Genomic DNA, 13,778 nt, shown 5'->3' with positions numbered 1-13,778 from the left:
GTGAATGGGTACCGTCAGAATGAGAGTCCAAACAACTGATAAAAACATTACAATGATCCAAAAGCAATCCTCACGACTCCAGTCAATCTATTAACATTGTTTGTAATAAATCCTTTGTCCTTTATTTATTTTTTTTACTTTAAACCGTTGCTTTCAAATAAAATCTGTGGCTTCTTATTCTGATGGCACCCATTCACTGCAGAGGATTCATTGTTGAGCAAGTGATGTAATGTTAAATTTCTCCTAATCTGTTCCAGTGAAAAACAGTGAAACTTATAGTGAGGAAATGTTCAGCGAATTTTCATTTTCACATGAACTATTGCTTTAAATGAGCTCCTAGTTATGAATTAGGTATGATTTAAAACAAAAAAACAAAAATTGACAGCTGTCAACTTAAAGGTAGTCTATGGCACAAAAGTATAACATTTATCTAATTTCTGTCCAAATAGATGAAATCACCATCCATCTTTGATGCAGATTTACATATGATTAACGAGAAACATCATTTCCCACAGAGTATCACAATTTATTAGCATTTTCGTTCAACTCTTCAAGTACACACAATTAAAACAGAAAGTACTATGTAAACTAAAGGTCAGTGTTTTACAGGCAACTGTATATAGTGCTGAGAGCATACTGAACATTTTAGAAGTAGAAGCCATGTAACCAAGTCAGTTCTAAGAGGGAAACAAAGAAAACCAAGGAAATCAAACGACCAAAACACACTGTTGACTTTGTCACTATAGGAGCAAATTTCCATAAAAATGCAAGGCCACTTTTGGAATAATCCAGTGTATGACAAAATCAATCCTGCATGCACACGCACAATTGGGCTTCAAAATATATATATTGCAGTTTTTTCCAGGGTTTGTCAGCACCCCCAGAAAATAAATAAATAAATAAAACTATTATAAGCTATACACATTTTAGCTTCTCACAACAGTGGACTAATTTAGAAATACGCCAAAGCTTTTTTATGTAATCAGCAGATCATCCTGATGGGTCATAAACGGAGAGGAACTGTTCTTCTGTTCTTGATGTAGACTTACCAGCCAACACGGACGCCAGCAGAAACACTGATGGGACAAAAAAAAAAAAAAAAAAAAATCCAAAACTTCACATCCAAATACTTGTGCATGTATGAAACACATACAGAATACATTCTTTCAGTGGAGTAAGACCCCATTAACCAGAGATCTTGTGTAGCTTAAAAACCACAGGTTATCTTATTATAATGAGGACCGTTGAGATTTAGGAAAAGTTTTGTCACGTGGCAGTACAAGGAGAGAAGCGAACCTTGACACTGTAGATCTTGAAACAGATAGTCAAGACAATTATGCCAGCAAGAAGTCAGTCAATAAAGCCAAAAAAGGACTAGCAGGGAGATTATTAAAATACAGAACCAGCACCTGTACTTTATTGAAAATGATGAACATTCATTAGTGTTGAAGCACCTCTCCCGGTGTTATGCTCATGCAGACTCTACACAAACGCATCGGTCCACTGTGTCTGTGCTAAATGAGTCCTTCTAACCGCAGGATATTGCAGGAAGCCGCTTTCAAAAACCCTTCTGCGCGTCACAGGAACACAGTTCATTATCTGCTGGTGTTGGAGCAGACCTCATCAATTTTTCAGCTGCTAGACGAAGGTTAAAGGAGAAACTGAGGCGTGTGGAAGCAGCACACGAGCAGATCACCACCTTAACCTCTCACAGCGTCTACATGAGCTGTGTTTTGGTTTACTGTGCGGATCATACATACGTTCAGAGACATTCCACACGAAAACACCAGTTTACAGCAAAGTCCTTGCATCACAATGAAAAAACACTAGAAAATCTGTTTGAACATAAATCAAGAGGGAACTAAAGAACGACTAAGCACTAATATAGTGCATATCACATCAGTCTTTTCTTGTTCTCTGTTAAAAAGTCACTTTCAGATCGCCTTAAAGGGATAGTTCACGCAAAAATAAAAAACATTCGGTCATTCATCACCCTCAAGATGCTGCAAACCTGTATGACTTTTTATTGTATCTGTGGAACACACAAGGATACATTTTAATAATGTACTAGTTGTTCTTGTCAATGCAATTATTAACAGCAACTGGAGCTTTCATAGATAAAAAAGGATGCAAAAGCATAATGAAAGTAATATAATTATGGAATAATATAAGTACAATTTATACATAAAACTTGTGCATTAAATTTCAAACCTTATTATTTATACAATAACTTTGTGAGACAATCAAACCTCAATTATCTTCACAGTTATTTTGAGTCATCTGACTGATTCAGTTCACAAAGCTGTTCAGAAAAACTAATTGACCAACTGGACTCAGTGATCGTGTTGTGATCCAGTCATACAGGTCTGAGAGTGAGTAAATTATGACACAGTTTTCATTTTTGGGTGAACTAGGCTTTTAATGCGACTGATACAATAGATTCAGCACAACTTTTTTTTCCTCCTTTTTTTTCTGATGTAAGAAATATCACGGCAAGAAAATGTCAAAGTCCTCCATCTGGTCCATGGAATGTCAGCTGTGTCTCGTACCCTCTTTAAATGTCACGATTTTTTTACGACGACGTCCACTGATCCAAAACCTTTGTCCTTGCTATTGTGCACACGTTTTGTGTATGCTGCAGATTTCATGTCTATCTGTTACTCCTTGTTTCTTTTTCCAAAATCCAAAGTGTGCCTTGGAGAGCTGAACATATTAAAATGTTGCACGTAGTCCAGCTTGTGCCTTGAATGTACATATGAATGTCACAGAGAGCTTGATCACATGTCCACATCCCCGTCATAGGCCAGAGTCAAGGGCTTCTGTGGTGGAGATGCACTTTTACTCTGTTTGGACGGTTTGCTGGCATGAGCAAGAGAAGGACAAAAAAGAGAGATCAATAAAATGTATGATATCAACTGCTGCACCCTCTATTGTATTTCTACATTTTACCACTAGATGGCAGCAACAAGTCATTATAAGTCAACAAATACAATAATATTGTCTTTCCATTCAATGGTGAGTGTATTAAAATTTGATAGCATACATACCAAAACAGAAAGGCCACAGCGATAATGAACAATATGATAATGAATCCTCCAGCTGTTAACCCATAGACCCACAGCTTTATTCTTCCATCTGTGTGATCAGAAAACAGGAGTGTGATCACCACTGAAATATATGGGAGCATCATTTTTATTACTTGTGGTTTCCGCATAGGGGCCTGTTGCAGCAGTAACAGATGGCACATTCACACTGGTGACAATGCACCTGAAGAGAGTGTTTCACCATCTTCCATTCTCAGCTCAGAGGAAAGAATGAGGTGTGTGTCACAGAGCCATTAAGATGCTTGTATAACTGATATGACAAGGTCCCAGAACACATCTCGCAGATAAAAGACAAAAGACAGCAGTCTGATGAGCTGCACAGAGAGAGTCTTCTTCCCTTTCTTCCTTTGAGACTCACACAATGGATCATGCAAAAACTACTTTCAGCAAAAGAAGATTGTGCTAAGTTTTGAAACACTTTAAAACAACTTTAATTCCGAGAAGAACTGGAGTAAGGACCTTCTCTGTAATCCCTACAAAATGTCTAAACCACCATGTTACATTGAAATGATCCTTACATTGCAAAACCATTGTGGAGCCATATATTTATTTATTATATTTCACAACTACATATTGCAATGTTTATTTTAGCTTTATTGAAGTTAACAATATTGCATTTTTGTTTAATATACATTTTTATTTATCTATTAATTTTTTTTTTGTGCTATTTACAAACATTACAACACAGGTCTGAATTGCAATTTGTGTTTATAATATAATCCAAAATATAATTAATAAAATCATTTTGACAAGTTTGAGTTCTATAACCATTTTTTGAAATAATTATTTTGGTTACCGAGGTTGCATTTATTTGATAATTTGATAAACTGTACAAAATACTGTTATATTGTGAAATATTATTCCAATTTAAAAGATGATATTCCAATTTTAATATAATATAATATAATATTCCAGACAGAGGTGGCTGAAACCCACATATACTGTTAACCTTACAGCACACAGTTGTTGTACCACTGGCCGCTAAATTCACTTCTAATCAGAAATGGCCTCCAGCCAGCAATAAAGCAACTCTGTCTGTCAAGTTATGGGCAATACAAATCACGCTGTTATGAGACTCTGTCCAGTGCAGCTTTTCTCATAGCTCAAATAGGGTATAAACACTGAGGCATTAAACAGAGTTCTACATCAGCCTCTATCTGGAGTCTCATAAAGGCGTCCAGTGATTCTGCTATAACTCAAAGCCACACTCTGCTGGCACACATCAGCCTGGTCTTCATCTGCATTTCAAATACCTGGGCCGAGTGGCTGCAGGGACCACTCGCCGAAGAAGTCCTGGATCTGAGTGGTGCCTGGTTTTAATCTTCCCGAGCTGGTCTTCACGTCTGCCTTCTTGTTGTCAGCTCCTGGGGTCTTGGTGCAGTAATCCAGGAATCCATGTGTAGTCATCACTTCAGTGTAGCCCTTCTCACAGCCGCACACGCCGCTCTGAAAGAGACACTATCACTGTTAGGGCCACACTCAGACACCACATGAACACACTGCTGTGTTTGGAGAACAAACAACAGTACTTGTAGCATAATCCTGATTACCACAAAAGCTCATTTCAGTTTGTCCCTCCTTTTCATCACTGGGTTACAGCGAGGCAATGTTTATAGGGCCAATCTGTAAATGTTAAAATAGCATAGCCAATTAGTCCTAAACTATATGGGTTAGGATTTTAGTGAGGGGAAAAAATCCCTTTTTTGTGTGTAGTATATACAATTTTACAATTTGTTGCCATGATAACGACAACCCAAAAAAACGACTGAAAAAGTTATGAAACTTAAAGCTAAAATAATACACAGGAGTTTAACATAAATGCTCCTAAAAATTATACAGTAATAGTCAGATTTCTGCTTCAAAAATTGGCCCATTGGACTTCTATTCTAAGTGTCTCACTATAACCTCCACAAAGAACGAGTTGAAAGGTATTTTTGTTAGGGAATATTATGCCTCAAATGCTGTCGAATAAACTGTCGATTATTGAACCCCGGAATAATATTCCTTTAAGACAAAATGTAGTTGCATTCACTGCACTGCAAGTGGCAGTCAAAGTACAGTTTTGTGAGTTTAATATTTTTGTCCTCTATTCAAAGCAATTATGCAAATTTTACACATGCCTGAAATGCCTCCCTTTATGATTTCCCTAATAGCAAGCCATTAAATACAAAGAACAGAACATATTATTTGTCTTGTTATTTACATGGTGGTTTAATGTGAAAATAGATATGGTAGATATCTTGGCACACAGTGTGTTTACCTGCTTGCAGTGGGAGAAGGGTTTGGTGCAGGGAGGGTGACAGTGTCTCACAGTGGTTGGCCGGTTCTGTGGAAAGCAGCCCCCTTCCAACAGGAAACAACAGACGTAATTATTGCAATTTCCCCATTGATAGCCAGATAAAAGTGCTGTCACACCTGATTAATGGCTTAAAGGACCCATCACAGCTTCTGATCAATCAGTGAAGATTGTAATTTTGGAATAGAAAATTACATGTCAAAACATCAGACTAATACCCTGGGTTCGGGCTTTTCTCAAGCAAAAGAGATTACCTCTCACAGTTTATATTTGCCCGAGATGATTCCGTACAAAGTTTAGATCACCTTTCTCTGTTATTTACAGCACTTTGTGCAACCCGAACGCCGTCGTTCTTGCTCTAAACGCTCAAGTGAAAGCTTGCCATCTGGAGCGTGTTCATTCTGCCACAATCAAACAATGTTTTATAACATTTATATTGTTCGCTGTCAGGCGAGCGCAAGTTTATTGATGATGCCTGATGAAATGGGGGGTGAGAATAGGGAAAATGTTGAATGTGCTATTGAACTGACAAGGTCTGCCAAATCCAAACTACAAATTTTCAGCCAGCCGTTCTACATTTAGGTTTAAAAGAATAATTCACCCAAAATTGAAAATCCTGTCATTATTTACTCACCCTCATGTCGTTCCAAACCCGTATGCTGTTATTTTCTCACAGCAACACAAAGGTAGAATGTATCTTACCTTTTTCACACAACTGGAGTTCATAGTGGCTGTCAAGCGCCAAAGAGGACCATAAAAGCACAATAAAAGTGGACTATGCAGCTTGTGCACTTAATTCCAAGTCTTCAAGGCCATATGATAACTTTGTATGAAAAAATTGACCCCCCACAAAAACTACTGATGTACACTATCATTCAAAAGTTTGGGGCTGCTAAGTTTTTTGCTGGCAATATTTTTTATTGATTTTGAAAGAAGTTTCTTATGCTCACTAATGTAGCATTTGTTTTAACTAAAGTAAAACAAAATATTATGAAATATTATAAAATTTATAATACTGTTTTCTATTTTAATATATTTTAAAATGGAATTTATTCCTGTGATGGAAAAGCTGAATGATTTGGTGCTCAAGACCAGCTGACCTTCAAAGACCACATTGCAAAGACTGTTCAATCTTGCAGGTTTGCTTTGCACAACATCAGAAAGATTGGGCCCTTTCAAACGTAGCATGCTGCAAAACTTCTTGTCCAGGCCCTTTTCATTTCTAGGCTGGACTCCTGCAATGCTTTTCTGGCTGGACAATCAAACATCTACAAATAATTTAGAATGCAGGGGCATGACTGGTCTTCAGTTAGCCCAAAAGATCCCATCTTACACCTCTCTTTATCTCCTTGCAATGGCTACCGGTTGCGGCTCGCATCAAGTTCAAGACATTGATGCCTGCATATAGAACAGCCACAGACTCAGCACATCTCTACTTCCACTCACTTAGACGAATCTACATCCCATCCAGAAGTCTGATATCCGCTATTGAGCAACTTCCAGAACTTTCCAGAACATTCTCATTCACCATTCCTGGCTGGTGGAATGATCTTCCCACCCCTATCCGGAATGCTGAATCCCTGACAACTCTCAAGCGACAGCTGAAAACTCTCTTACTTGACTAAAAATCTCTTCCTTGACTTCATCCTAAATTAAAAATTTAAACTTCATCCTTGTCTTTCTCTTAATGTATTCCTTCCCTTTCTAGCTTGTACAAATTTGAACAAATGCCTGAAACTTGGTATTACGAGCACTTCCTGTGTCTGTTTGCCTCTTTAAGAAGAATCGCTTTATGTATTCCCCAACTGTAAGTTGCTTTGGATAAATGCATCTGCAAAATGACTAAATGTAAATGTCAAGAAACATTTTTTGTTATTATCGATGTTGAAAACAACTGTATTGCTTGATATTTTTGTGTAAACCATAATACAGGATTCAGGATTCTTTGATGAATAGAAAGTTATTATTAAAACAGCTATTATTTGAAATAGAAATATTCTGTAACATTATAAAAGTCTGTCACTTTAATCAATGTAATACATATTTGCTGAATTAAAGTATTAATTCCTTTAATCCCTATAATTCTTACTGACCTCAAACATTTAAACCGTAATGTACAACCTGCTTCACAAATATTGCAATGTTTGATTTGGGATTTGTAGTAGATTGGGAAAATTATCAGTGAATAATGACTCATATTTGGGGCTGTTTGTCACATTAAACTATTGCTTGGCTTCAGAAGACTTGGATTACAGTGCATAACTACCTTTATGGCGCTTTCCTATTTCTCTTTTTCTTCTTTTTGGAGTTCTCTCTAAAGTCTCCGGTCACTATGAACTTCATAAGATGTTAAGAAATTCTCCTTTGTATTCCACTGTAAAAAAATGACAGCATACAGGTTTAGAAGGACATGAGGGCGGATAAATGATGACAGGGTTTTCACTGTCAACAGACTTTCAGTCATGTGGAGTCGACAGGTCTTTTGATTATCTTTCTGTAAGTGAAATCAGTGCAGAATATTTCTCATCCTCTCAAGTCTCAGTGTAAGCGGTGGGCTACCTGTCACATTGACCCCATCAGACCGCTGGCACCACACTGATCTTTCGTTGTCATTCCAGGCACTGGTTCTCCACTCATAACTGTGACATTTCCCTCCTGCGGCCGCATACAGTGAGAGACACACTTATTAGGTTTGCACTGTGCAGTCAGGTGTGATAATAGCCAAATGCAGACATTAAATACTGACGCAGACACACACATTGTAATTGATGGTGTACGGGGACTCTCCATATGCGTAATGGGTTTTATACTGTAAAAAGTATTTTTTTTTTATTAAATACTTTTTCCAAAAAAAAAAAAAAAATCCTACTTCAATATTTTATTGGTTTGATCAATATTAGAAAATTCCCTTACAGAGCTCCATTGGATATGTAGGCTTTGTTCACTCAAATTCAGTTTACCTTTAAAATCTGATCTTTGGGAGTGACTGCCTGCACCATCATTTTGTAAATGATGAAATACCATTCATTTGTTTAGACAGTGCTGTCAGAACATCTCTGGTGAATCTTGTTGGTTGGTTGTTACAGCAGTGATGTAGGCATCAGCAAGATGTCAACAGACTTTCTGATACACAACTGAGAGTCATGGGAAGAGAGGACTGAATTTCTATCATGACATCTTTGTTTTAGCGATGAACTTAAAAGGTGTATAATATAACGAGACATTTTCATTTTCAGTATCATGCAGATACTGAGTCCAAAACTGCTGATTTGTTCACTCATTTACTACAAACTACTGTACATTGTGGAAGTTACACAGTAAACTGAATAAAAATGTGTGTACTTTTTGTATGTGTGTGTGTAAAAATAATTATGAGACAATTATGACATAAAAACTCAGAATTATGTCCTAAAAGTTCACATTTTATCATTTGAAGTCATCTAATTTCAACAGTCAATTATGACTGTCATATATTGTAATATTTATCAGAAATGGACATCCATACAAAAGAAAAACATATTTTTCTGTATATAATATAATATAATATAATATAATATAATATAATATAATATAATATAATATAATATAATATAATATAATATAATATAAAATAATTTATGCGGCATTCCGCATGATTTGTGTGACCCGATCACACAGCTTGTACCTTTACATGGACGTGTCTCAAAGACTTGTTGAGGGCAGCTGTCCTGATTCTCCAGCACTTGTATGACCACAGCCTGTGAGCGAGCCTGACGGCCCACCGTCTCAAAACTACGTCCTTCCAGACACGTCAGCTGACAGGAACTCCACTGCGACCACTCTGTGAGGTGACAGTCTCCTGTACATGACAAATCAAATACCACAACTTCAGTTCTACCAACCCGATCTCACGGCAATTCGTACATTTTTCACAAGGTGGCTTATTCGTACGAATTCGTACGACCACACTCGTACAAATTCATACGATTGTTGCCAAATCGTACGTATTTTACGAGTTGCACAATTCGTATGAATTTGTACGAATGACCTACACCTAACCCCGCCCCTAAACCTAACCGTCACTGGGGTTTAGACAAATCGTATAAAATCGTACGAGTGAGGTTGTACAAATTCGTACGAATAAGCCACCTCGTAATTAAAAATTTAACTAGAAATGTTGCCTTCACATCTAACTGAAACACAAATAAAGCTGAGCAGCTTATATATATTTATATTTATATATTATATATATTTATATTTATATTAACTATCAAAAATAATAGAAATTTCCAAAGCACAAAATTACTACAACTAAGTAAAAAAAAAAAACGAAAACTGAAAATATAAAAAATGGGCAAATTAAAAATATGAATAAATACTACAATAATATCAAATAATACTAAATTTACACTGCTGCTAGCGTTTACATCTTGACAAATTATTACACTAAAACTATGTATTTAAACTTATTATATGGCTCTCTGGAATACTTGATTCCGATTGGTCAGTCGCAACATAATGCCAAATAGCAACATAATGCTGAATATTGTTTTTGTCTTGTCTTTAAGATAATGAACAAGACTTTAAAACACTCTTCTCACATAACATGTTATTTCCTTGTCTTTATTTTTGGGGTGAAAAGCTGTTATTAGTGATATGACTGTACACGATGCCTTAAATGTCTCTTGTCTGAACTTTGTCTAGGCTGAAAGCCATTTGTGAAGCTTTGCGTTTAAAGAGATCATAAAATGTTCAGATTATTCTGTGGTGAGCAGCTTCGTTTTGGGGTTCTGATCATGCTCAGGGTTTATTCTGCGATAACATCTGGTTGGATGTACATTATCCCTTACTTAAAAATTACTGATTTAAAATGACAAATACTTACAAAAACTTAAAGCAGGTTTGGTCTTAGATTTGTCTGCCACTTTTCTGTATAGCAACAGAAAAGCCTGTAGTGAAAGTTATTATAATAATAGAAAAATAATGAGAAAAAAATTAAAGTATGCACAATACATACACTTGCAGGCCAGCGAGATTGAGCTTATCCTCTGTCATAGAACTGAATGCCTGACAAAGTCTTCAGAAACATTTAACACTTCCTTAGCTGAAGGTCATACATCACTGGCCCTCCTAATCCCTCAGAGCAGAGGCCGATTCACAGTGGAAGCTGCTAGCTCTTCAGCCATGACGTCCTTTTGATTCTGAAGCCAGGATGGCTATTAGAGACAATCTGTGCGCCCAGGCATCTCATTATCCATCATCTTCATGAAGCCAGTCTATTTTCATCCCTCACTGGAGCTGCCGAAACATATAATACAGCGACGCACAGCTCACACCATATGCCACCCTCTCTAACTCGTTCATTTCTTTAGACGCTCTCTTTTTTGTCTCTACCTTTCTGACTCTAGAATCGTTCTTCCCCTCTCCTCACAGCATATGTTCATCCCTGAGAGCATGTAGCACATTTACGAAATGAAGAGAGGCACAGAAGTAAGGCTAACACAAGTCAACGATAGCCTGAAGGTGAAATCTATTCACAGGTTAAAAAAATGGGACACTGCTTGCCGAAAAGTCGACAAACTTTCATTTTTAATTTCACTGAACATGACAGATATTAATTCCTAGGCCAGTTCTACTTCTTGATCAACATCCTGTATTGGTCATGAAACAATGAATCAAGAGCATCAGTGCACAAAAATGCAAACACAACAGGTAAAAGAAATGCTGTACCTGGACAGGGGACGAAACACGGCTGCTGCAGTTCCTGCTCGCTTTCCTTTCTCACGCGGTCTCCACACTTCTCGTCCTCTACCGTTTTCGAAGGATAGAGGCTGTCCGTCCAGTCCGACCAGTGCACCACACATGTCAGGTTCCTCTCCCTCTTGCCCTCTCCACATTCTGCCCCCTGCACGAAACCACACGGCCGACTCATTAATCTGGACGAGCCTCGAGCTGTGAGGCAGAGGAGCTTATTACACTGACACCTCTCTCTGAACGACTGACAGCTGGAAGTGAAACATGCGACGGCATTCCGCATGAGTTGTGTGACCCGATCACACAGCTGAGGCTTCAACCATTACAGCAAAAACTGTTACCAGCATTTTTGTCTTACTTGCCAGTAAAACAAGTACAGCTTAAAGAGATTTACTCAACCTAAAGTTGTTCCAAACCTGTATGGGTTTCTTTTGCTGAACACATAAGAAGATATTTTAAAGAACGTTGGTGAACAAGAAGGTGATTGTAGCCACTGACTTCACATTTTCTTTTCTTTTTCTTTTTTTACAAAAGTCAATTGCTACCATCAGCTGTATGGTTACCAACGTTCTTAAAAAAAAGTGGATTTTCATTTTAGGCTGAACTTTCCCTTTAATCCCTTGAATTCTTATCATAAACATATTTTGCCTAAAGATAAGGTTCGTAAGACTTTTAGGTCAAAATACATTCTGTTAACGCAGTTTATTGTTCTTCAGATACGGTTACAGAAGTGCAATGTTTGGGTTTCAAATGAGACAATGAACTTGCACTTGCACTGTTGCACCTGTGTCGACAGGTAAGCTAAACCTACATATTCGTCACACGACAACTCTTTACTGTCAAGCCCCAGATAAAATAGTAAGATATTGTAAGGATAAGAATTATTGTAAGGGCACAATGAATGTAAGGGAATTTGCAAAGGTTGCATGAAATATCCTTTTATTTTTTATTTTTTATTTTTTTTTTTGCTAAGTGACACTATTAGTTCAAAACTGCATTACAATTAAGAAAAACACTTTCTGCAGTGTTGTTTTCACTTACAACACTTTTTCTTCACTTTTCCATGAAGTTTACGGAGCATTTAACCTCAATATTACGTTTCTTGTTGTTATTGCATGTGTTACACATTTTGTTTTCCGTTCAAACATAATTTGCCTTGCAAATGTTAACTATGCATATCACATCTTTTCAGATATGTGGTTTAGCATGTCTCTAGAAATGTAATAACACAAACCACAACTTCTGTAAAAAGAGAAGCTGTGTTTCCAAAGATGTCACACATATCACAGAAATGTGATAATGTTTATGAATATGAAAGTGTCCATCAAACCATGCACCAAAGAAAGCATATAAATGCATGTTAGAAGTGTGAAATGTTTCTTTTGTTCATATTGTGAGGAGGACAGCTTTTGATCTGGGCAAGCCTGGCTCCAGGGACGTGTGCAAAACCCCGAGACATACAATTAAAATCCTTCTCAGATACAAAAGAGAGAGGAGAGAAAAGCAGGAGAGGAGATGAAAATCTGAACTCTGCCACTGTTCTCTTCTAATGATAAGACCGTGGATCGCAGCATGATTTTAATCAGCAGTTACCTCACGTCTCAATGACACAAAGTCTGTCTCTCACACACAAACTCGGCATGTGTGCATGCGATTTCTACAAAATTCAATCAAAGAACTCAATTGTTGTGCCAGTACCAGATAAACATGCCGGGCGGCTGGTCTCAACACCGCTTGGTTATATGAAACATGGATTGAATGCCCTCAGGTTAGGTGATATGCAATAACCAGTAACTGCAGAATACATGCAGATTCAATTAATTTTGCCCAGGATCTACCTCAACTTTGCAGGGAGACCAATCGCTCAGAAGCCACGTGTAGCAGGGGCTAATGGGACAGGGTTTGGTCTGGGAGAGCTGAGAGGCGCAGGGACGTCCCTCCTCATGAGCTTGCTGAAGCACGCTGCGAGAGCGAGTCATAATACCTGCAACAGAGACGTACGTGAAGAGACATCTGTGAATGCACTGTATGAAAATATAGCAAACGGCAGAGGAAGCGCTAAAAAAATACATTAAACCTGCATTAGTGCATACTCCAGCAGCTAGGGACAATGCTGTGGATTAATCTATTATTCACACATTGTATAGTTGCAATATTTATCAACTGTACCATTCAGTAATAGACAGAAATGGTCATCTGAGATGGCCCATATTCGACCAGCATGGATTTCACGTTGGTCCAGGCCCGATTAAGCAAGTTAAAAACTAATCTAAACAAAGGCAGGTATACATTTTTATGCGTATTATTATATGTGTTAAAATAAACAAATACTAATACTGCCTTTTTATTTGAACAGCAACATATTTAGGCAAGACTAGAATGGTTTTAATATCATTAGGATATATAAACTAAACATTAATGATCTATAATAATTTACAGGCCACAAACTTATAATTAGGAAATATTGTAAGTGTAGCATAGATCTACAGATTAATGAAGTAATTAATGAATGATTAAACACTCTGTGGTGGACAACAAGCTGTAGCTGCATAAAATATCTTCCCAAAAGAATGCTATTAATGCTATTATGAGGTGAGAATTTTCTTAATTTTCAGACTAAAATATCAAATGACACCTCCTGTGAT

The 13,778-nt window shown here is 37.3% G+C and overlaps 1 protein-coding gene across 2 annotated transcripts in view; it reads right to left on the bottom strand.

The window, feature by feature from the left end:
- Positions 1 to 505: 505 nt before the first annotated feature.
- thsd7ba (thrombospondin, type I, domain containing 7Ba) overlaps positions 506 to 13,778 on the bottom strand; it is a 274,856-nt gene continuing 261,583 nt past the window's right edge. For both annotated transcript variants that reach the window (XM_059499834.1, XM_059499833.1), the window contains exons 22-29: positions 12,972 to 13,117; positions 11,110 to 11,284; positions 9,065 to 9,238; positions 7,960 to 8,055; positions 5,365 to 5,447; positions 4,358 to 4,550; positions 3,048 to 3,135; positions 506 to 2,859 (exon numbers count right to left, since the gene is read on the bottom strand). In XM_059499834.1, the coding sequence (XP_059355817.1) occupies positions 2,778 to 2,859; positions 3,048 to 3,135; positions 4,358 to 4,550; positions 5,365 to 5,447; positions 7,960 to 8,055; positions 9,065 to 9,238; positions 11,110 to 11,284; positions 12,972 to 13,117 (1,037 nt within the window). In that variant the 3' untranslated portion in view covers positions 506 to 2,777. The remainder of the gene's footprint in view (positions 2,860 to 3,047; positions 3,136 to 4,357; positions 4,551 to 5,364; positions 5,448 to 7,959; positions 8,056 to 9,064; positions 9,239 to 11,109; positions 11,285 to 12,971; positions 13,118 to 13,778) is intronic.

The sequence above is a fragment of the Carassius carassius genome, chromosome 19, assembly GCF_963082965.1.
Source record: "Carassius carassius chromosome 19, fCarCar2.1, whole genome shotgun sequence".
NCBI classification, from domain to species: Eukaryota; Metazoa; Chordata; class Actinopteri; order Cypriniformes; family Cyprinidae; genus Carassius; species Carassius carassius.
This window is presented reverse-complemented; position numbering and strand designations above follow the sequence as displayed.